We start from the raw sequence: 24,913 nt of genomic DNA, 5'->3' as shown, positions 1-24,913 counted from the left end.
TGAATTTCTACATGTGTGACCTAATTCTGTTTGAAGCTTCCTTTGAATCGACGCTATGGGGTATTTTTTTGAAAAAAACAAAACAAAACAACAAACAAATCCAAACCTGTTTTAAATTCCATCTGGTACCAATGCAGGTAAATCTTCTTTTTTTTTTTTTTTTACAAAATTGTACATTTTGTAATATTCCAGTTTAAGAATAGCACATTTTTAAACCCCTTCTTATGTTAATATATCATTCACACAATAATGATTTAAAAATATTTGATCCAAGGAAAAAAAACAAAAAACATGTAATTTCTGCGATCAATAGAAAAAGTAATTATCCAGAAAATTCACAGATAGTGTTGTTCAATTTTAAACAGTTTCGGTCCTAACACTGCACAAATAGATTAATTCAAAATTTTATTTCTAAAAAACTAAAAATAAAACACAAGTACAAAAATCTATAGATATCAATATACTTTGCCTGCTGTGGATCAGCCAATTTACCAGAATTCTAAATGCTTGTTAATGGGGAGGATTTTTTTTTATTTTATTTTTATTTTTTCCATTTAAAATGTGTATACATTTTTTTATTTGTGCTTATTGCTTATTAATCTATGCAAAAGAGGTGCAATTGTCAGACTGATTTGGGATCTTCCTTCTAAACACCTCATCATCTATTATCACTGTTTTGTATAAGACTGAGATGAGAACTTTGTAATGGTCACACTAATATCCAGACTTTATTGTCTTTAATCCCATTTGTATCTAACTTGGTGACTTGCTTATAGTCCATATCATTTTGGATGACTTGCATGTCCCCAAACTTTAACTGTGTACCAGATATCTTGATATGGTACTTTACTGTGCACAATTAATATATTTCCTCTCATGATATAATCTATTTTGTGAAGTGCACCAGTTCCTTCTGCAGGGAAACACCTACACACCATGCTGCAACCCCCGTACTTCACAGCTGAACTAATGCTCTCAGGCTTGACTGTTTTCTGCCAGGTCTGGAATCTGTTCTTTGTTGTCTTTTTTTTCCTTTGATTCTTTAGTGGTAAGGGCCTCCTGACCCAATTATATTTAAGATCCAAAAAAACATCCACAGGTGTGTTCAAGATTGTTATAGAATTAGTTAATTAACTTATGAAGAGCTTATTAAACTATGACATTAACATTTGTGTTTTTCAATTTATTTGATAAAATAGTGTTCTTATTGTATATGACCTTCTATATTGGATGAAAATAGATTAAAATAATCTTCCTACCCTTATCTACATTAAGTCTGTACTATTGTATCGGCTATTTACTCACCCTAAATGTGTAAATCTTTAAGTGGGGACTCTAAGATTACTTTTTAAATTGTTGATACTCATTTCTCTTCTTTTAAAAAGCAAGTGGTTATCTTGTACGAATTGTGTTATACGAATAAACCACCTTGTCTTATTTTATGTTTCAAGACTTGAAAAAGTTGTACTGTTTACTAAGTTAACATGACTGATTTAACGAAATAACTGATTAAAAACCTGCTCTGCCCATGATCTACCACAAGATGGCGCGTCGTTTCCCTTTTTTTTTTTTTCTTCTTTTTATTAAAGCCTTCCACTTCCTGCCCAAACAGTCCGGTTCAGGAAGAAGAAATAATGGCGACGCTTCTAGGGTCTGAGTTCTCTAGTAGTGGAAGAAAAAGAAGAAATTGTAATAGCAACATAGTCACAAAGTTAACGTCCAGTAAAATAACTGGCAAAGGTTTTAGCCGAGGAACACAGGTAAGAGAAATGTGCCCTGTATTGACAGCGGATGCATCCGAAATGTAAACCAGTGAGTCCGGGGACTTGCGCATGGATCCAAACCTAGAAAATGAAGACGTTATCCCGGAGAGCTAGCTAAGGAGCTTTTATCTCCATCTTTATCAGTTAGACACAGCATTACATCGTGTTTGAACCCAAAAATGATATATTTCAATATGCGAACATGCGTTTATATTGCCGAGTGGATAACGTTAATGTTAAAACCTCCACATAAAGTGCATCTTTTGTTGTTAGCACCACATTAGCTTAGCATTTACAGCGAAGTTAAAGCTATGTGATCTGATAAGTTATGCTAATAATAATATTATCTTTATCAACCTCTAGGACGTTAATTATACTGAGAATCTTAATGATTCGTTGTTAAGATGTTTCTAACTTTTAACGAAGGGCAGGTGGTTTTGGTATTGTTAGCGAACGAGCTAACTGAAGCTAGTTAGCCAGGGTAGTTCCAGCCGCTTAGGCTGTTACGTAACGACGCACCGACTACAACAAATCCCGTATACATAATTTTTGAGCGATAAAGAGCTTTCTGTGCATGACTATACGTTAAATTTGGTTTCCACTCGTAGAAAAAAACAAAAAATGTATAATCTAGGGTTCATGTTTTCAGCTGGCTAGCATGCTGGTGAAGATTCTCAGTCATCCAGGTCATAGTTATTCCAAAAAAGTAAAAAAACAAAACAAAAAAACAGCAGGGGTGTGAAGAAAGGTGCAGTGGTGGCCTATTAGTAAGAGCAACGAGCTTGGAATCCTGAGGTACTGAGTTCGAGTCCCACTCTCACAGACTGCAAGACCCTATACCCCACTATGGCAGCCCCAAGAGGATGGGTTAAATGCAGGAATAAACTTCCTCAATTTGAGATCAATAAAGTTCAGTTATTAAAAACACAAATGGCTTCCTTCACACATCTGGGGAGTGAAGAAAGCCATTTATGTTTATATTTTCTCAGTTAATGCTCCCTAGCCTCCATTTTTCATTGACTGTTGGTAACAAGCATTTGCTGTTGGGTTGATGATGGGGTTAAACTACCCAACTGTGTCTAAATTTAAGTTTGAATCTACATATTTTATTTCAACGTCACTGGTATTGGATACAGACACAAATTTAAAACTCACAGTCCTTGCTTCCTCCATTACCAACAAAATTGGGGAGGAATAGATGTGTATGTTCTGAACTTCAGAGCTCTATTGACCTTTCGGTCTACTTAATATTACCGCCTCTGGCAATTGGCATGATTTTCTTTCATATTATTGTTTAATGGTGCTTTATTTGACCTTTTGCAAGACAAAAAGTGTTTCCCTCATATGCTATAGATTTATCATAATTTTAATGCCAATATGAACATGTAAAATTAATTATCAGCAGTAATGAAAAAAGTTATTCATTAGATTTTTACAAAGGGCATCGAAAAAACGTATTGTTTCTTGGTGTAGAATACCAAAAGTGTTTGTCTTACGCTGGCATATTGTATGGAATCATTCATAAAAATATGCTAAGAATAAAATTTATGTTTTAAATTTTGTAATATCTACAGCAGACTTTATATATCAGTTTATTTTTTCAATGTACACAGAAGAGCTTTTAGAAGATTGTTTAGCCTTTTTACTTTTAGGTGAACAGGAGAAGGTAAAGTTGCTGCTAAAAGATAATGTTTATTTGCAGGGCAAGGAGTTAGTGTTTGTTTGGTAAACACATGGTGACAGTAGGATTTGCATCTTTTTTATTTTCTCTTTGTCATTATCCATCCAAGATTAAAGACATTTTCCAACACATATCCCCACATTTAGACTGAATTTTGGAACTTTTGCCTGCAGAAAAGATCCCCATTGAAAACGCCATCAGTGTGTCAAGCACCAGGTCTAACCCTCTTTAAATTTTCATTTATGCATATCTCCATCACGACCTGTGGATGACATCAAATAAATTGAGAAAATCCTCTCCTGCTTCGTGCAATTGCTAACACCACTGCTTCAGACTGAAAATATTTTTTTGTGATTTGGCTGTATTTATATTTCGTAAACATTCCGCATCTAATCACACAGAGTCCAGACTCGTAGATCAACACTGAGTACCTCAGCAATCCTTTTTAAATTCCAGAGCCCATTTATTGTTGATTACAGAGATTTTCTGTTCTAGATTCTAGAAGTAGTTTTTTTTTTTTTAAGTGTTCTACCCCTGAGATAAATGAGTTTATTTCCAGCATAGCTCTCCAAAATGTTATTCTACCAAAGAGAAACCATATAACTGACTTCAAAGGAAACGATGGATCAGATAAAGCCTAGCATAAACAATCACATAAAAGCTCACACTGTTTAACATGATTGCACACTACTTCGAAAAGAAACAAGCATTTCTTTTACACAGCCTTATTTTTCTCTGCTGCACTTCTCAATCCACACAAATATAAATGTGCAGAGACAGTATGAAAGATACATTTAGCTTTCATGTTTCCCTGTTTTCTTACTATTTTAGTTCTATAGATGACCTCATGAACCACCTAATTAAGCTTTTCTCTCTCTCTTTTTTTTTTTTTACGTTGCTTGTACACAGTTTTAGACTTGCATTAATGAATGTTGTGTTTGTTTACAGTCGGTTGTATGCTAAGGTTTTGTTCTACATTGGAAAACATTGCTCCTTCGAGTATCACTCCTACAGTTGTCTGTTTTGTGTATTGTAGCTCCCAGGAGGCTTGCTTCAGGAGAGAGATAAACCCGCCAAGTGGCATGGCATCCCTGACTTGCTGCAGAAGCTCTATGAGAGCAGCCACCCCAACAGCGACCTCTCCTATGCTCACGCCTATCTCAAGGTGAGGAGTAGTGCTCTTAAAGGTATAGTGGAGGATTTGTGACAGCAAAACCCATAATGCTGTGCAAGGGTTTTCCGCTCAAAAGCATTCAGGGATATATCTACCTTTTCTGAGGCCTTTCTTTTCTTCTCATACACCTTATAGACACTTTTGCCTTTACAATTCTCTCCCATTTTCAAAGAACCGTGGTGAGAATGGTGAGCTTTAATGATTGTCTGAAACCGTAGCCGACTGAAAGTGTGCATGCCCAGAAAAAGATAGCTAACGGAACGAGCACATAGGATGGCCTGACGTAAACATATCAGCAGAATGATTGACAATTAGGAGGACCACTTATTTTGATGATCCACCCGGAACAAAAATATCGTCCTTTATACATTTAAATGCTTTATTCCTGGTCTTTAGAACCGCGTAATGAGAAATTCATGCTTTTTTGTCTTTTTCTTTATTTTTCTCTAGAGCTTATCATCACAACTCTCAATGGAGGCCATGTCCTTTGTCACAGAAGACAGAAAGACTGCTCAGGAATCCACCTTTCCCAACACATACACCTTTGACCTGTTTGGTGGCGTCGATGTAAGTCAGAGAATGTCACCAATTGTCTTGTAAAGCTTAAATCTCTGCTTGGGTTTAAAGTAAAAACTCTACTTTTTACTCACTTTCAAAGCTGCTGGTTGAAATCTTAATGAGACCCACTCTGACTATGCAGAAGAAGAAACCTAAAAGTGAGTAAAAACAACTTCAAAAAGTTATCTTTGTCTGTTATCTCATAGCTACGTCTTTTTTTGTTAGCTGTAAATTTCCAGCTAACATTTATTTTCTTATTCCAACAGTGAATGATGAGTTGGTCAAAGACTGCCTTAGTATTCTGTACAACTGTTGTATTTGTGTGAGTATTTATTCAGGATAAAACCACAGATGCTTTAAGCCATCATAGTTTTTTTGTTTCTTTTTTTTTTTATTGTTTATTTGGTCTGTTTATATAAATTAAAATCTTGATTTTTTTTTATTTTTTTTTTCTCTCATTATAGACAGAGGGGGTGACAAAGACCCTGGCAGCAAGGGACGATTTTGTTTTGTTTCTCTTCACTCTCATGACGAACAAGAAGACGTTCCTGCAGACAGCGACACTCATTGAAGATATTCTTGGAGTAAAAAAGGTGAGTAGTGCTATGATGGGACCAGTGAAGTTTTTTAGGTCAAAATATTCTGATTTTAATTATTTTTCAATAATATGAGTAACTTCTTGTAGATCATTGGTATGATGTCCTTGTAATAGCTTAGATTATATGTCAAAAATATATATTTTTTCATTTTCTTTCTTATCCTCTCTCTCCAAGATCTGATCATTTTGGTAACAGCAGAGCCAATTATAGTCCGATTAAAGACTGTTTCGTAATATGAACCAATTTAAAGGACATACATCATATAGTCAGAATGTAATTAGTAATGGTTTATCCCCATTTACTAACCTGATTTTTGTTGTAAATTAAAAACTCTTAAGTCCCAGCATTTACACTTAAAAGGAATTTAATGGGGGTGTTATACTAACCAAAAAACAACAAAATATTTCTCATGATCAAGCATCAGTTCATTTACCAGACATATTTAAGTTGATGGAATATCAGTTTTTATTGTAGTAATCTATTTGCTTTGTGTATCTTAAATTAAAAGTGGTCTGATGTGATTAAGAATGACCTTTAATAGTACCTCAACTAAAAACCACCTGGTTCAGCTGATCATTGACCTAAAGTCTGATCTGTCAGTCGAGATGTTATCGACTGCAACCTGGTGGTTAATGGGCTGCTTGGAGGTAATGTGTGTGTTCACTTGTTTCAGGAGATGATCCAGTTGGAAGCAATCCCCAACCTCTCAGGTCTGGTCCAAAGCTTTGACCAGCAGCAGCTGGCCAACTTCTGCCGCATCCTGTCTGTCACCATCTCAGAGCCTGATGTAGGAAATGATGACAAGCACACTTTACTGGCCAAAGATGCCCAACAGAAGCGCAATGCGGGCCCATCGCGAGCCGAGCTCAACCAGGGTATGTTTACTATTGTAAACAGAAATCTGACAGGACAGAGAAAACAGCCTATTGATCCGTGCTCCTTCTACAGTTACTCTTCTAAACATCCCTGGCTTCATTGAGCGGTTGTGTAAGTTGGCCACTAGAAAGGTGTCTGAAGCCACAGGAGCAAACTTCCTGCAGGAGCTGGAGGACTGGTACACATGGCTGGACAATGCGCTGGTGCTTGATGCGCTCATGCAAATGGCTACTGAGGAGGCTGAGCAAAGTAGCACAGGTGAGACGCCTTACATCTCATAACCTCTTCCCCTAAATGCTTGGATCCTCAGCAATTCGGCTTTTCTTTTTTCAGAGTCGTCAGATGAGAGTTCTCTGGCCACCAGCCCTCTGAGGCACAGGCTGCCGCAGTCCATGAAGACTGTCCATGAGATCATGTACAAGGTAGAAGTGGTGTATGTGCTCTGTGTCCTTCTGATGGGCCGACAGAGGAACCAGGTACTGCTGCTGTGCTTAGAGTCTAGTGTGTTGTATTTTTTTAGCAAAGCTGAACCTGGCTTTATTCCTTCTATTCTGCTTTGTAGGTTCATAAAATGCTGGCTGAGTTCCGTCTCATCCCAGGGCTCAATAACCTATTTGACAAGCTCATCTGGAGAAAATACACAGCTTCAAACCACGTAGTGCACGGCCAGAATGAGAACTGCGACTGCAGTCCAGTATGATCCTCTTCACCTTCTGCTTTTCATTTTTACAAGAAATCGGTAAATTGTCACATTTTAAATGGAGCCCTGTATCTTTTGTCACAGGAAATATCCTTTAAAATACAGTTCCTGCGGCTGCTTCAGGGTTTCAGTGATCACCACGAGTAAGTGCTCGAAATGTCAGCCAGTTTTATGCTGATTTTTGACTTTTAAGGTTTCTGATTTTGTAATACTGCTTCTGCGTTTTAGGAACAAGTACCTCCTCCTCAACAACCAGGAGCTGAATGAACTTAGTGCCATATCCATGAAGGCCAACATCCCAGAGGTTGAGGCTCTAGTAAACACAGACAGAAGCTTAGTTTGCGATGGAAAGAAGGGTCTCCTCACACGTCTGCTCACTGTCATGAAGAGAGAACCTCCTGACTCATCATTTAGGTTCATATATTATAACTATAATTCAGATGCACTAAATCATATTCATATCTGCAGTTTTTAAAAGAGGGTCTGTCTTGTCCTTTTTTGGTGACTTATTTTAGGTTCTGGCAGGCTAGGGCAGTGGAAAGTTTTCTCAGAGGAGCAACTTCTTATGCAGACCAAATGTTCCTCCTAAAGAGGGGCCTATTGGAGGTAGGCAGTTTGTCTTCCCATCTGTCTTTAATGATGACTTCTGAATTCTCTTAAGAACCAAAAAAGTGTTTGTTTTCTTTTTGAGGATTTTAACTGATCTCTGCTCATTTTCATCCTTGGCCAGCATATCCTCTTCTGCATCATAGACAGTGGTTGTGCATCTCGAGATGTCCTTCAGAGCTACTTTGATCTGCTGGGAGAGCTTATGAAGTTCAACATCGATGCCTTTAAAAGGTTCAACAAATATGTCAACACACCAGAGAAGGTATGAGAGGACTCCTGTTAGGGTTTAAAAATACTATATTCTGTCAATCTTAATGAGCAGAAAGACTGACACCAGCTATGACATCTGTTGACAACTTTTCAAAGGGAATTTAGCCTGAGAAAATTGCTTAAAATAGCCTCATACTTGGTATTTAAACATCACTCAGTCATTATGCAGATCAGCACAGTGAAAGAGAGAATGTATTGGATGCTGTAGCTCGTCTTTCTCTGATTTAAAGCTTGGCTCACTGCAAAGTCCTTGGGAGAAACCCTAGCACACAGATGTAGCTTTCAATAATACTAAAATCTGAGCAGTTTGTCCATAAGACAGGAACTGGTGCTAAATTATCAACAAGCCATATTAAAACAGACGGCAAATGCATACAAAAAGGTTACAATCATGCAAAACAAACAGTCCCTGACTTCGTACAATGTCAAATATCAGGTGAGACAATTTATTACCATCACATGTTGTTAATGCATCTAAGCACATGGAAACTGAAAAATTTGCACCTAGTGCACTGAGGTGTGTAATGTTTTAAGACAAACAAAAACATCAAGGTGCAGTCAGGAAACCCATGAGGTGGAGGTGGTCTAATCTGGATGGTGAATCAGTCCAATGAGATTAAACTCAGCAGGAATGAGGGGAATCCTGATATACTGTGTTCTAGTCTAAGGCCTCCTAAATGAAAGGATGCCAGCCTCACTACAAGGTGAACAGGAGAAGATGGATTTAGCCTTAGTTCCTACCTGCTTATATTCAATATTTTGTAGCTGGGTTTGCTGCATTTCAATCTCATTTTCTGCCACATTAATGACCCTCTCAAGTAGGGCTGGGTGATATGAAGAAAATCTAATATCACAATGTATTTGGGTTATAATCGCGATACATGATATAGATTACGATATTTTCAAATTACCTTGTGCATAAAATTGCATCGATACACTCATTCAAACTTTTGGTTTCAAATTTTTGTAATATTTTATTTTAACCAGCTCAAAGCTTTTCTCAAATAATGCTGCCACATTATGTCTTTCCGTGTCGGTATTACACCTTTAACAAAATCCCAGCAACCAAACAGGAAACAAAGCAAAAATACACAATACGAAATACTATGGAAAAAATAAACAAGGGCTCTTTTGTGCATCATAAAAAAAAAAATGCAGAATGAAAAAAGAAATTGACCTCATATTACAAAAACAAAAGTTGAAATGCTGTCCAAAAATTGAGCATATTAAAACTATTTGTATTGATCTTTATGTGAAAATTAAATGTGAACATTACAAAGTTTAAAAAACCCCTGCAAAACCTCGGAACACATCACAGGTATTATAGTATCTAAAAAAACATTTAAATCATGTAATATATAGCGTCTGGGATTTCCCGCCATTTCTTCGTTTTACTCTCATATGGGAACCCTTTTTTTAAAGTACGAGGTCAACGTCATCAGCTTCACAGCCGGTTTTATTTAATGTTTTAATTGGTGTGCGTGGAGACGATGACATGCAGGGTTTACAGCATTCTTCATTTTGCAGCGGATGAGCTTTTAGGTGGTGGAATAAATTAGTGGTACTGCTACCTTTTGCCTTACATATTACTGCCTTTTGTTTGACGTCCTCGGCATGAAATCTAAACCGCTGTCGTATATTGCTCAGCTGAAATACAGGCTGTCGCCATATTTCTTTTGCTGGTTGCTGTAGTGTGCGTACTGTGCAGAAAATAATCCTGTCTGGAGGAGGGGTTTATGATGCATTCAGATTGTGTGAGAAAAAATGAAACTTAGTGATATAGATGCAGATGGATTAATGTCATCATGCATATTTGTACTCGATGGTTGTGATAGTCATTTTAATTATTGTGTGTGGGGAAACTAGAGATATATCAAGCATATTCGACATTCGATGGAAGGTTTAACAGCCAATCAAAAAGATGTGGGTTTAAATTAGACTCTGATAAAAGTTTCTCTGCAGCGGAAAGCTGGAACGTATCACAAATTAACACATATTTGATCATATGGGACACCCAAATGCTCTGCAGAGTGGTTAATTCAAAAGAAAGCTGCTTCCTCCACAGCCCTGCCTGTCTGATTGATATAAATCAAACAAGATTATTGCATTAATAAAAACATAGCTAAGCTACATATTTCAGTTGGAAGCAGTGGTTGGAATGTTGTAGTTTCTCATTAAAGTTTGCATTGTGCTTCTCTTATGACCCAAATATTGAAAGCAGCTCTTTTGAAGTTTTGATTTGCTTTATTCAAGATATCAAAATGATTTTTTATATATGTTGATGCTCCATGTTTGCTGCACTTCTCAAAAACTCCCCATTGTCCCCCAATGAGACCCAGAGTGCTGCAGCCGTTTTTTTTTTACATGATAAACGACAATTAAAATAACGTTGAAGAATTTTTTTTTTAAACATGAGCAAATAAAACTAAAATATTTGCTAGGGGGAAAAAAAATCAACTTCTGTCTGATCTATCCCATGCTGCCCCCCCTCCTACACCAGCTGGTGGTCTAAATTATGTCTCAGACTTTGATGGAAAAGGCACCAAGAATTGGCTGGAGAAAGAGGAGACAGTGAGATGAGTGGATAAATAGAAATCTCATTATTAACCTAATCAGAAAGAAACCTTTGCAACTTGGCCTGTAAAGCTAGATTTAAATGCGCTCTAACTTAACGTCTTTTACTGACATTCATTTCTCTTAAAGCTGTAGTTTCCTAACAAAGTCGCTGAGGAAGGTTGGTGAATGACTGAGAGGGATAGAAACAGAATGAACCTTTGGGGTTTTTGTAGAATTTTTAAATTAGAATAGATGTAGCAGGCTGACAAAGACATGAGAAATGATCCCATGTTCAGCCTGCTACATCTATTCTAATTTGAAAAGTTCTTTGATTTGAAGCAAAACTGTTTTTTTTTTCTAAATGATGTTCATATGTTATATGTCCAGATTGAGGGGAAATATACTGTAAAACCTTTGTGTAGAAAAAACGGTTTTATCTGACTTGTAAACTGTTGATTTATTTTCCTTTAGTAGGACAAAATTAAGCTCTTTTAAAAATGCAGAACCTTGATTTGTTTTTGTTTTTTTCTCCATACATTTCATCATTGCTGTTTTGTTTACTTGGCTAATTAAAGTGAAACGGTTCAGTTTCAGGCCTTCCTGACTCAGATCAACAGCTCCCTAGTGGACTCTAACATGCTGGTGCGCTGCATCGTCCTGTCGCTGGACCGCTTTGAGAGCCAGACTGAGGATATCAAAGGTAACACTGCATACCTTTATTGGACCAGATTTTATCTTTAGACCCTGGTTAAGATCTTTTTTTAATGATCAGAATGCAGTAATAGTTTTACGATGATGTTTGTCCTCTCTGTTTCCCCTTCAGTAATGGAGGTACTGTCTGAATGCTGCCTGTTGTCCTACGTGGCCAGAGTTGAAAACAGGCTGTCCTTCCTCTTCCGACTTATCAGTATCATCAACGTACAAACACTGACACAGGTGGGGTTTTACTTTCACATCATATGTGCACTGATGTATAAATGTTTGTTGTTTTATCTTACATCCTCCTTGCAAATTGCTGCAACTGTCACAGCTGCTAAATTCCAGAAACTCGGTCAGGTCTCATCATCAATGCGCTGTCCAGCAAAATAGTCTTTGAAAATTTTTTATTTGTTTTCATACCAGTAAAAAGCCTAAGGGGTGGGATTTTCTTTGTAGATCAGTTTCTTTCGTTCATCTCAGTCTTCAAACATTTAGCTTTTGACTTCAGCAAGCGTCTTTCTTCAGAAATGCTGTCATCGAATGAGGCTTATTATTCAGGCTCATAAAGGAGCATCAAACCACCATCAGGGCGGATGATTGATGTGTGAAGTCTTGATTTGCTCGTGATCAAACAGGCAGATAACTTCACAATGCCTCCTTTAAGGTGTCAGTCTGAGGCAGCATAGATTTCTGCTTCAGAACAAGAGACTGGATTGCTTGGAAGAATATTGGTCTCTTATCTGTTTCTATATCCCATTATCTATATTTGAAAAAAAAATTGGTATAGAATTAATAAAAATTAACTTTAATGTAAATCTTTAAAAGTGAGGCATATTTTAATCCAGTCTTTGGAATTAAGAGACACAGTTTTGTTGACCTACTTCCCACTGAGTAACGTTATTGGAATTATTTTCCTCCCGTTTTGTTCTGCAGGAGAATGTGAGCTGTTTAAATACCAGTTTGGTGATCCTGTTGCTGGCCAGAAGAAAGGCTAAACTGCCCTTCTATCTCAACGCCCTGCGGGAGAAGGAGTACAATGAGAAATACCCCGGCTGCCTGCTGAACAACTTTCACAACCTGCTGCGCTTCTGGCAACTGCACTACCTCAACAAGGACAAAGACAGCACATGTCTGGAGAACGTAAGGCGCCGGCGCTCACATTCCCTCTGCACAGATAGATAAATGATTCCAGGGAAAAAACTCAGTCCAGCCTGGTTGGTTAAAACCCTGAAATTCATTACTGAGTGAGATGTGACACAGCCATACCCCCACTATAAAAAAAAAATGCTTTGATGTTTAAGCTGCACAAAAAAAAAAAACCTTCCTCGGTTTGCAGTGGAAACTCTGTTGAAATCTTTCCATTTTAAACAGATTAATGTGATACTCTTTAGTCATTAAGTGTTCATGTGGTTTTCAGCTGTTTAGGCTGTTTGTCAAACTCCTCACTGCTTGTGCAATAACCAGTCTGAAAAGTAGGTTTAACTTTCTAGCCTTTACATCTCGAATGTTCCCCCAACAACCTTAGATTAACATGGGAAAGAAAATTAAAAGAACCCAAAATGAAGTTTAGGAAGGAATCAAAATTTCCAGCAGCTTCCTTCAGAAAAGCATCATTAGGGAGCGATGGGACAGAAAAGATCAGAACTATTGTTCTAAGATCGACAGTGTTTTCTAGAACTTTTCTGTTATGTTCATTTATAAATTTACTGTCGGTCGTAGAGCTGCTTTAAACAAATGTTATTTTCAAATTTAGTTTTAGACTTTTTCATGTCATTCAAAATATATATGTATAAAATCAGTTTTAAAACGGCTAATCATGAGAATTTGCTCAGTGATGCCGCTGATATCTGGGCGATTCTTTTATTTTAATCCCCAGAATCGATCCTCAAAGCTTGCCATAAATTACAACCCAGTTCAGTTTAAAGCATGGAAGTTTCTCTTTTTAACCAACGCTGTGCTCGGCTTGCGGTTCTTCAACTTTGCATGTGGCTAAATGAGTTGCTTTATTATTGAGCCTGAGAGAGAACATTCTTTTCTTAATGTCAGCTTTTCTTTTTGGGGCATTGTTTCTGGTGGCCTCTCATGTTTTACTTAATGTTCTAAAAATCTGGAGGGAAAACAGGATTTTCTCCTAAATGCAAAGATCACGGTAATTTACAAACAGACCTTGTTGACACTAATTGCCAGTCCAGAACTGAATCAAAGGCTAATTTCATTCAGTCGAAAACTCAGTTTCTTGAAGGTGCATTAAAATGCCTAAGCACATGATCTACATTAGCATCGCGTTCATGTCTTATTTAACTCTCCCCCCACTGACGTCCTGGACTCTACGGTATCGTTTGTTCTTGGTTGCAGATATTTTCCATCAGTAGTTTGTACAGAACATCTTATCTCCAAAGATCTGCACCGACATATTGAGCTTCAGTCTAACCAACGGATGTCTCGCTGAAGTCCTTTTACAATGGTTACATTTTCAATTAGAAAAAAATAATATTTTTCTTAAATCAACCTCCCAAATTGCAGGATTTTTAAATGTTCATGTAGCTGCTACAGATTGTAGATCAGCAATAAGAATGATTAAGGAAAAAAAAAAAGACATATTTAGAAAGATTTTACTAATAGATGTTTTTAGTTTTTCCCATTTAACTCTGCTGTGCAGAAATTAAACACCAAAGTTGAGCTTGAGTTTACGGTGATTTCAGAGCTTAGAGGCATTTTTAACCACTACTAGAAAAATAACTGAACGCCTTGCATAATATTTACACCTCTTGTCCTGATGCCACAGTTTGAGAAGGTATTTTATTCTTTTTAGATGTTTGACCTGTAGACCTTTGAATGTTATTGCTGCCCCCTAGTGGCAGAAAATGAGCAGTGGCTGTTTGAGAGCAACATTGTTCGTCCTAAATATATAACGTGTTGCCAACCTGTTTCTCCTCCCTAAGTAAGGGCATAAGAGAAATAATTTGTGCTTTCTCCCCTCAGAGCTCCTGTATCCCATTCAGCTACTGGAAGGAGACGGTGTCGGTGCTTCTGGGCTCAGACAGAACTTCTCCCTGTTCCATAGTGAGTTACATTGATGAGCCCTACATGGATCTGGACAGGGACTTGCTGGAAGATTGACCGGCAGCCTGAACTCTTGGAGGAGGAAGGAAGCATGGGCGTCTGAAGCCGAAGAAAACTCCTCTGGGCTGATCCTTCTGGGTGTTTCTGTGGCTACGTTCAGGATTTAAAAACTAGCTGTCTGTACCTTCGCATGGAGGCTTTCATCACACTTGTGAGCAGATATGGAGTCTGGCTCACTGACATCTTCTCACAAAGTTTAAATGCTTTTTATTTGGTTTTTCTCTTTTTTTTTTCTTCTTTGAAATGAGAACTAAAACTTGTAGACCCCGTCCAGATGGTCTAACAGACAATGAGACATTGAAAAAAAAAAAAGACTCCTGCATTGGTGGTTTGCTTTATGTGAAATTCAGATAGAGCCTTTTATATAGCCTATACAGAAATCTATGGGAAAGTATCAGAACAAATTATAACACAAAGAAGAAACAGTTTCTTTCCACTTGGACCTGATTTTGGGTTGGCACAGATTGGCACACATGTGCAGGATGGTGCCGTGTCACAGGCTGCCAGCCTCACTCTCGCACTACTTTATCACTACTGTTGATTTCTTTGACACCACTGCCTCACCTAAGGGGAAACCGATGGTAATGTTGGAGAACTTTCACCTGTTCTGTTTTACCACCTGGCTCTTGTTGGTTGGTGCTTTTTGGTTCCTGCTCTTATATCTTAAAGGATTCCTCTTGCATTAGGAAACTTATATTTGTTTTTCCAGGTTATTTTTTTATTCATTTTCTCAGATCAATGGCTTTTAGCTCTGGTTAAACTGTAGAAATTAAACGTTGCACAGGTTCATTCTTTTTATCGTTAAATATATATAAAAATATAAACTCATTTGTTGATTAAAAATGTTTTCATTCTCTAAAAGAAATTGTTTCCATGTTGTGAGAGCTGCTTAATAAAGAGAATAAACTATGCAGGTGCTAGTGATCAAAGAAGACTCTTTGTTCCCAAACCTTCATCTGCATCCAAAGCTAAAACTCTAACCGTTATCCGTTCAGTCCAGTTCAGAAGCACAGCTTGATGTTGGGTTCCTGACTGCTGTCATGTTTGACGTGTACACATTTACTCCAGCCTGACTTAACCGTAATACTGATTCCTTCAATACTTCTAATCAGGCATCAGGATCCATCCTATAGTGTCCAACATTTCTGTCCCTGTTTTAGAACAGCTTCCCTATCTCCTAATGCTGCCACCACCGTGCTTTAGCGTAGGACTAATGCTTTTGATCTCCCCTGACCAAAGTATCTTGTAGAGGTTTTCTCTACATGATGTAAAACAGGAAGACTGCAGTGGGCTTCCTGTTCCCATCGGTCATAAAGGTTGATTGAACACGGCTGAAGGAGATGTCTTTATAATCCCACTTCAAATGTCTGCATGATTTTCTCCTGCCTGCTTTGATCCTTTTGTCATGTTTTTTTTTTTTCTTCTAATCTCCATAGTTCTTCACAGAACGGCTGGATTCATGCTAACAAATTACTCGTAGATCGGCTGGCTAACAATGACATCGATTGGTTGCAGCTGACTCAATTTTCCTCAGCATCAGAGTAAAGATGGTTATGTATATTCTGACTTTTTAGGTTGTCGTATGTAAAGATGAATAAAAACACCTTTTCCTTTTATCTAACAACTTTAAAAATGGCTGTAACAGACTTGGTTAAGAAAAGTCAGGCTGTTTGACTCATCATACTCTAACAAGAAAATACATCTCCACCTTCAATGAGTTGCTTCGATTAAGAGGTCGTTAAATCAAGTTGATCCAACTTAAGTTTTTTAGTAAGTTGCAGAGTTAATTAAACTAAGTTGGGCAAATTTGATTAAATTCCTTTTTGCCAATTAAAGCAATTTAAATTGGAGCTGCCTTTTTCTGCAACGTGTTGTTCCCGAGGTTGAACATTGAGGTGCTACAGAAAGCAACAAGTACAGGATGTAATAAAATGTTAACATGGAAAAATGTTGAAATTTCATTTTCATCCGTTTGCGTTTTAGCCACACCTGGAACCAAGGTTAACCTCTTATCCTCTGGCCCCACTTTTAATGGTCATATCAAAGGTTTTGACACAAAATAAAAAGTCAACTTGAGAATCTTGCTGAACAATTTCCAACAAAAAAACAAAGTCATGATTTTTAATCATAAAATCTTTATTTGGGCGTGTCTGCAGTGATGAAAGGTTTGGTGTTCCGCTTTGCATCCCTCGGCCAACCATGATGCACCGGCTGGATATTAGCAGCGGTGTCCACAGCACCATATGAGACATCACATGAGAGGCCTGTGTGAGTTCATTTTCAGCAGAGGATCACATCCAGTCTCGTCTAAATTTAGTTCCTATAAGCCTGCTGGCTAATTTTAAAAGATTCCTCCAAAGGTCATACGCTTCCATTCTGTAGCATCCTGAGCCGCTTTGTAGACCAATTTATCCTCATCAGCCCCGTCTTTGATAAGAATAAACCGCATTAGATGAACACACCTTAGAGGTGAACTATTCTGTTTGGTTAGAAAATTGATCTAAAAATCACCACACTTGGCACCATGGTCGTCATCTCATAGTTTTTCAGTTTACTCCATAATGAAGCCGTGGTTCCTTGTAATGGATCTTCCTGGTTTTTATGGAACACTACTGTGGATTTCCTGGTTCTCTGTTGGAAGCTGAGGGGTGGGACGATGAAGATTTTGGTTAATTTTTTCAAGATAGCTGAAGGTAAACTGAGGTTATATTTAGAACATTAGCTGAAGCTTACAGTCAGGCTATTTTTTCAAGGCTTTGGCCTCTGTTGGAATCACGGAGATGACATCTTAGAAAGCCTTTCCTCTTAGTCTCATGGTGAATCCGTCCCCCATCTCCTCCCTCAGCTTCGTCTCGCCTCAGCTTCAGGAACAATTCACACGTAGCCTCACTAAGATGCTCTAGAAGCTTTTACAGTCAGTCCATCTCAAAGGCCAGAAAATCTCCATCATTTCATTAACCTGCAGGGTCTCCAGTTTTTGCTCAAGCCTGCTGAGGTAAAACATCCAGTAAGTCAAAATGATTTAAATTTGCAAACATGGGATATACAGTCTACGTACCCATCCGAGTCTTATAGTAGCCATCTGCTCCTCATCCTCTGCGGGGGTCTGCTGCTTCCTGCTGAGGAGCAGCTTCTTCTCCAGCTATTTCCACCCGACCCTGACCTCCAGCTTTCCGCCCCCTTTCTCCTCCAGAGAGATTAGCTCTTGCTCAGATGCAGCAGTGCCCAACAGGCGTTTTACTTTTAAGTTCTTTGAAGACGCCGCCGACGGTCCAAAAAGGGTTGCTTTGTGGGACATTTCTGGAAATAAAGAAATTAAAGCAATTAATGGAGATTTTTGATTAAAGCTATTCTTCTTCTAGCACCAGATACTATGAGGAATTAAAAAAACAAAGTGTTTACTAGTTTTAAACGTAGCTCAAAATTAAAAATGATTTTTGCAAAGAAGAAAACACATTTTTCTAAAACTATTGGAATATTTGTTCCTTTATAATTTGGACGTTTAATTCCAGAAAGCTTAATTTTCTATAATTCTCTATAGTGTTGATGAAAATAATGGTAAAATGATGCATTTGAAAGGACCTTTTCCAGGTTAAACTGATACTACATGGTAGTAAATCAGTGGGAACCGTAAAAAGCAAGTACATGGTCATATGTTTTTTTTTTCAGCTTGGTTTTTTCAATTTGATTAAAGCCCAAATCCTTATACTAAGTAGAATTGATTTGGAAAGTCAACAGGCCAGAGATTAGATTTAAAATTTGTCAGCTTAAAAAATCTGGAGAACAATTTAATGATCAAAGGAAATAACAGATTTAACTTTCCGAACCATATGACAGCTCTCAATGTGTGATGCTGTCCAAAATTAATTTTAAACTGGTGATATGATTATTTAGTAAACATATTTTATTAAATAAATGTCTTGCTAAATTAAATTGAACGTGCACCAAAAATTTGTGAATTAAACTAAGAAATCAGATTTGTCTGATTGAGGATTTTCTCTAAATTGATGCAAAGCAAGAACTTGGATTCCTTTTTTTTATTTTAGTAATTTGATATAGAAGAGAGGATAATCAGTTGGAACTGTAGGGACACTATGACAGAAGGGGTCAATTTAAAATCCTGTTCAAACTGTCCAGCACCTTGGTGGCAGCATCATGCTGTGGGTTTTTTCACTGATGGTTGTTGGGTTGGATCACACCAAATGGGTGAGATAATGGGTTGAAACGTGGACCCCTGGACTGACGCTCATTCTAAGTTAAACACATGCTAACATTGAGCATATAGAATCATCCCAGGTAGGATTAGGCAGACTGAGCTGAAAAGCTGCATAATCGAGCATAAACTATCGGCACTAAGCTGAAGGGTGGTCAAAAATCCAGTCTGAATTATGAAATGACTTCTCTGCAGAGTTTTGATGGGCATTTATCCACTTTGAGGTTAGGTGTGGGTAAATATAGTCTTCCCTTTAAGACAGTTTGCATTTTTTCTGAAACGCAGTGCAGCTTTATCTCGCATTGGGCAGTTCAAAAAGGCCCAAATGAACAACTTTCCTGCCAGGGATGAGTTGGTATAAACTTCTGACTGGTATTGTAACTAAAAACAGGCCTCTCTGTGAAAACAGCGTCATAATATCCAACCAGGCTGTTAAAGGAACTTTATTTTTAGTTTAAAAAGATGCCTGCAAGTAGGTCAGAGACTTTCATCCGGGACTTCCCCGTTTATTTATTGCCTTCTCCTTGGTGCCCGATTTTTGGCTGCAACCCGCTCCTTCATATCTAATCCTACAAATGAAGTCATACGCCCATAGCTGGTTTTATGTGAAGACAAACAGAGTTCGTGGATTGATTTGATCCCAGCTGGAAGGACTCTCACAGCCCTAAATAGGAACCTAGAGTATATTGCTCAAATCTTCCTATTGAGGGCTGGAGAGGCTGAGGTGAATGAAGGAGGGGGAGCTGATTACATTTCTAACATGGCTCAGCATTGGGAGCCCCTCAAAGGTGAGAGTTTGTGGTTATTTAGGAACCAAAGCTCTCTGTCGGACAGGCGGCTTTAATCCTCCGTCACCCACCACTCATCCCATCAATGTGCCCGCTCAGAAGTACAGGCGCTGTGGACAAAAGGGGCCCGGGGCCATCGGGCATCCAGGGAGGGGTTAGTATTTTTAGGGAGGGCCCCGAGCAGCTGCTGCTTGACACATGTCAGCACCTGGCTCTGAGGACACCATCCGCATTGTCTGAATTAAGAAAGAGCAGAGAATGGACGAGACCTGTGAGAGTAACATGGGCGAATGGGAGCAGGGTTCTTATCAACAACGGGGCCCACACACATGCCGGGTGACCATACAAGGACAAGCACACGCCTCACACACGCCAATGACATTGCCCTTGCATGCCAGTCATACTTTCAGCAGGAGAGTGAACGCAAAGGTGTAGAGTATCACTGGCGGCTGAGCGCGGCGTTATCAGAGAAGCAACTGCAGCGTGAGGCCGGCCTCGGAGCGGCAGGTCAAGGACTTCCCTAAAGCGTTAGTAACATTAACATCAAGACCGTTTACAACAAAGGGATGGAAAACATGAATCTTTAGCATTGACATCCTGCAGCTCCTCTTTATGAAGAGGAAAACATAAAAGGAAAGGAAGGAGGAAAAAAACTGAATAAATTCTGAATTACTTTAATGAACATGCAAAGATTTATTCAGTTATTTTGTGAATGTCTGCTGGGTTAAATTAATGAATTTCTCAGGAATATACTGAACTGATATTTTTTAAAACCCAAAGATGCTGATAAAATGGTACTGCAACAATCAGAAATTCTAATTTAATTAATAATTAACACTACTTAAGGAATGTTTACTAGTATTTTATGCTGATGATTTACTTTCTAAACTTAGATATTTATTGAGAAAAATTTTCTACTTAAATTAAACATGCATCAGTCATCGTATCAAGTACTAAGAAAGCAGATATTTCCTTAATACATTAAAAGAGAAGTTTGTGTCTGAATTGATGCAAAGCCGGAACTTTAATGGCTTTTAAATTGTATCAATAATTTGATAATGGCTGAGATATATTCCTCCAAAAAAGTGAAGTAAATTGTGTTAATCTTTTAATTTTTCTGACTGATTAAAAACTGTAAAGTCCATAAATGGGCTGCATGTTCTCCCCTTACTGTTTTTATTTTTTATTTTTTTAAACAAAATATCAGAACCGGTTAAAGCTGGGAGTCAAAGGAAATCGGCATTATCTACAAAATGTCTAATCGGTGCATCTCTACATTAAAAGCTTTGTTGTCAGATGACTTCTAGTTCGCAGGTTACTGAAAACTCATTTCGTCTAACCTCTCAAATTTCCCCTGCCTGTGCTTCCAGTCAGTACGGCTGTTAACGACATCCAGGGAGGCTGCTTAGATCTCTGATCATCTCAGTCTCGTTATTCTGCAGAGAAAAAGTGTCACAAATGAACAAAAATAAATCCAACTATATGAAGTAAAAAACAAACGCCAAATAAGTCATTACATTCAAACTGTTGTTTCGGAACTTCCTGACGTTGAGGAGAGCGAAGCCAGCACAGACTTAAAGTGATGTTCATGTGAACATTGCCCTAAACATCACTGCAAGTCTTAACTGCCTCCGGTCCGACTGATCGATGATGATGATGATCATGAATTCCCCAAGAAATCCAAAATACTGACAGACTCAAAAATCATCCCAAACACTGAAGCACAATCAGAGTGAGCCTCACCTTGTCAAAGTAAAAATAAAGATGCCTTCTTCACTGATCTGCTTGGTTAAAGCCTGAAAAAGGAGAAATTAAATGTAAAACTGTTTTCTTTAAGCCTTTAGAAAGAAAGCACACATGATCTATTTTTCTCGAAAAAACAACTTATAACTAATACATTTTTGCAAGACAAAAATAATCTAGCAGCTCTAAACCAATAATTTTTTTTCTTTGATGGACACTTTTTGTACTTTTTACAGAAATTATGTTCCACATGATGCACAGCTGCTCTAAAGAGCAGAGGCTTAGGTACAGATCCGATAACTGATCAGAGAGACAAAGTCTATCATAATTATAGATTATAATATATATTATTGACCAATGCATTAATGAACATGTGTTTATCCTGCAGACCCACATAAAGAATAAAATTAACTTGAAATGTAATGCAAAAGAGATAATAATCAGACAAATGTTACTGTAGATGTTTTCTTCTTTCTCTCTTACTAATTAGGACCATATATTATGACATATTAGATCAAAAAGATCGTTTAAAATCCAGAAAAACTAGACATGAAAAAATTTGCTCTGACTATATTCTCACGTTTGCTTTCATTATTATGCATCATCTCTTATAAATAAATACAAATTAAAAATACCATACCATGTTAAAATAGTTTCTCTATAGTAACTTTTTTTAAGGATTATAATTTCTAAATAAATTAACTCACAGTGCAGATCGCCGGGGAGTATAGTTCAGGTCAGACAGAAATGTGGTGTTTCTCCTTCAACGGTTCACCTGCTCCACAAGCCAGTCTCCCTCATCCTCCCTAAGAAGAGAGAAGTTATTCAAATCTAGTAAGAAAAAGATGAGTTCTGTGCAAATGAATGCTAATTGTACTTTAGTCGGTTTCCTCGATTTCATTTTGTGTCGGAATGTGGAAACCAAACAGTTAAAGTAGTGTTGATCTAGAGGTGTATTCTGTGTATATTTGTTGGAGCTTATAATGTTTTCAAATATCTATATGTGTGTGTGTATAAACTTTTAGGAAACGGATAGAAGAGCACATTTCTGCTTTCCTTATTTTGCATAATAACCTTGCTATATCCTCTGTTACTTTAATGGTCTTGTTCTCCAAAGTGCTCTATGTAAAATCATTGTAATATTTCAATACACATTAATCAAGCGCATTTGGTTTTTTTTTCTTATGTTGTACATTTTCACTTACAGTACATAGCTTTGTGTGAATCACCATGCTTCAGTTGACGTATTAACACCTGATTTTCCCACCGAGAAACAATAATGGTCTATTCTATTTGATTTTGCCGGTTATTTGCAATAATCTCCTCTTTGAGTCATAATATGTGTGAAATTGAAAAGTTTATTTTAAATAATGAGATGCATAAAGACAAGCTTTAATTTGAATGCAATAAAAAGGAACATTGTGAAAGAACAGACTTTTAAAAGCTCTGTGTTATGGGAAGTATCTTGCAAAATGAAAGGTTGAAGAAAGCAAAAAACAAATGTTAGGAAAAATGAAAACGTGGAGTCACATCAAACTGTTTTTAAATAAAGGAAACAATGTGATAGAAGATGACCCCACTGGAGGGATGAGTATTTCTAAAGGATAAAATTACATATTAAAAACCATTAAAATAAAATGAATTGCAGGAGGTGGTGAGCAACCCTGAGCAACCATTTCTTTTTGGCAGATTTTTTTTTTTGGTTGCTTCTTTGAAATGTAAAAAACCATAGTGCACATAAGATGCTCCATGCTCCTGTTCTTTTATTCAGTTGTATGTATCCAGTCTTGGCAGTTTAGTCAACATTATGGTGGGTCGGATTGTCTTGCAGTGTCAGGATGAATTTACTACACAAAAAAGTTTATAAAACAAGATAAACCTCTAGTTAACCAACTGACCTAATATAACTATTGTCCCAAAATGCCAAATGTGGTTCAGACATCAGAAAACAGACGACATAACCAGAACAAGAAGCAAATATTCACTCCATCGGTGCACATTTAATCTAATAACTGCACCCTCTTCCACATCTACATGCTCTGTCTGTATGTTTGCATTAAATTGGTGTTTTTACTTACTGAACAGAAAACTCCTTTCAGAGCAGTGGCTCCTCATATCCTTTGCATCCACAGTCACAACGGAAGAGATCAGAGGAGCTCTAAGGAGAAACATGACATCTGATTATTGTGATACGTGACCCGAAACCGTTCTGCAGCCTGACATGAGTCCAGCTCACATCTGATCTTTGTCATTTAATCCTGCTTCTGAGGGGAATATGGAAACACTGAGGAAGGGATAACAGGGACACTCACAGGGATCGTCCAGGGTCCTCTGCTCAGATGAGGCTGTGTCAGAATGGCCCTGTCTGTGGCAGAGCTCTCCACTGTGGGAAAGCAGACAGAATAAAGGAGGATGAGGAAATACTGATGGATAAACGCAGCACAATGGACATTTACCCACTGAGTTCATTTAGTTTTAGTTTTAATGTCCCCTGGTTCTTCAGGGTTCCAGCCTTAATTCTTTTAAACCTAAACGCACAGCAGAGGGCTTTGCTTTCAAATAAGATGATTTTTGAAACAGCAATTGTAAAATAAGTTTATCTGGAACTTTTAAGTTAGTTTTTCAAGTTCTTAATTTTAAATTACATATAAATAGAATAAAAGGTTATATGAGGCATAAAGTGATTCATTTATATAAACTTAACATATACATAAAACGTGGACAACATAATCTGCACATATATTGTTTTTTTTATTTTAAATAATTGCAATTCTTTTTTACAATAATATCCATTGCATCCTTTTTAGGGATTTTAATTTGAAGAACTCTGATATAAATATTAAATATCTCATTTCAATCTTTGGTAGCACTATTCAGACCAAAACGATAGAGTTAAACACGTATAAAACTACTAACTAGGCCCAATAACTAGTAGTCTCCCTTTGAGGCCTACCGTGAGAGATACGCCTTCAGAGGATCCACTTGGATCCACTCCCCCAAACTTCTCCCACGTGGAGGCCAAGTGGAGAAGCCTAGAGCCAGACACGGGTTGTGGAAATCCTTTGCTGAGAAAACAGCTCTGAGTGTTCAGGCCTTGGACAGCTGGAGCGGCTTTGGAAAGGGCCGGGCAGCTTGTGCGCACTGAGCGCATGCCCTCCATCACCAACTGAAATGGTGCCATAAAAACGTAAAACCAAAACAAAAACGCCAACTGTTATTTTAAAGGATCAAACATGATTCTGAATTGTTGAACTGATCATAAAACACACAAACAAAAACAAGAAAACCCGCGGCCTGTCTTCGCGCAAAGCAAAACGCGTAAAACTGGAAGCGTCCAAACAGCGCCAAGACGCAGCGCGCTCAGTGACACCTCCTTCAGATGTGTCCCGCTTTATAGTCTGCTCCTCAAGGTCACGATCAGTGGACATCTGTCCCTCATTAGCATATGCCACCTCCTCCGCAGCCCATTGGTGCGGAGCCTCTGTCTCAATTGACACAAAAGGAAAGCTACGTTTTTGTCATAGCGCTAACCCCAAGCCGGCTATTTTTGTATCCCAGCTA

General features: G+C 37.8%; 1 protein-coding gene and 1 long non-coding RNA gene across 3 annotated transcripts; one reads left to right on the top strand and one right to left on the bottom strand.

Annotated features, from left to right (window-relative positions):
- The first annotated feature begins 1,610 nt into the window (after positions 1–1,610).
- trpc4ap (transient receptor potential cation channel, subfamily C, member 4 associated protein) lies at positions 1,611–15,867 on the top strand. Its single transcript, XM_015389256.1, has 18 exons — positions 1,611–1,760; positions 4,481–4,609; positions 5,069–5,185; positions 5,277–5,334; positions 5,443–5,498; positions 5,641–5,769; positions 6,449–6,650; positions 6,724–6,909; positions 6,985–7,127; positions 7,214–7,345; positions 7,436–7,494; positions 7,580–7,765; positions 7,867–7,957; positions 8,082–8,222; positions 11,375–11,486; positions 11,610–11,722; positions 12,419–12,625; positions 14,468–15,867. Exons 1-18 carry the CDS (start codon positions 1,635–1,637, stop codon positions 14,603–14,605), a joined length of 2,325 nt encoding a protein of 774 aa, XP_015244742.1. The 5' UTR covers positions 1,611–1,634; the 3' UTR covers positions 14,606–15,867.
- A 1,589-nt stretch (positions 15,868–17,456) lies between these two features.
- LOC107093886 lies at positions 17,457–24,705 on the bottom strand. Of its 2 annotated transcripts, none has more exons than XR_001481633.1 (8): positions 24,306–24,705; positions 23,665–23,735; positions 23,431–23,510; positions 22,060–22,158; positions 21,353–21,405; positions 20,950–21,045; positions 17,667–17,908; positions 17,457–17,595 (listed from the first exon to the last, which is right to left on the bottom strand). It is a non-coding gene; the product is annotated as an uncharacterized LOC107093886 (long non-coding RNA). The 2 variants fall into 2 exon arrangements; XR_001481632.1 differs by having other exon boundaries at positions 17,466–17,598.
- Between the last annotated feature and the right edge of the window lie 208 nt (positions 24,706–24,913).

Source organism: Cyprinodon variegatus, unplaced genomic scaffold, assembly GCF_000732505.1.
Source record: "Cyprinodon variegatus isolate N-32 unplaced genomic scaffold, C_variegatus-1.0 Scaffold452, whole genome shotgun sequence".
Taxonomy (NCBI): Eukaryota; Metazoa; Chordata; class Actinopteri; order Cyprinodontiformes; family Cyprinodontidae; genus Cyprinodon; species Cyprinodon variegatus.
The sequence above is the reverse complement of the archived record's forward strand: the minus strand, read 5'-3'. Positions and strand labels throughout refer to the sequence as shown.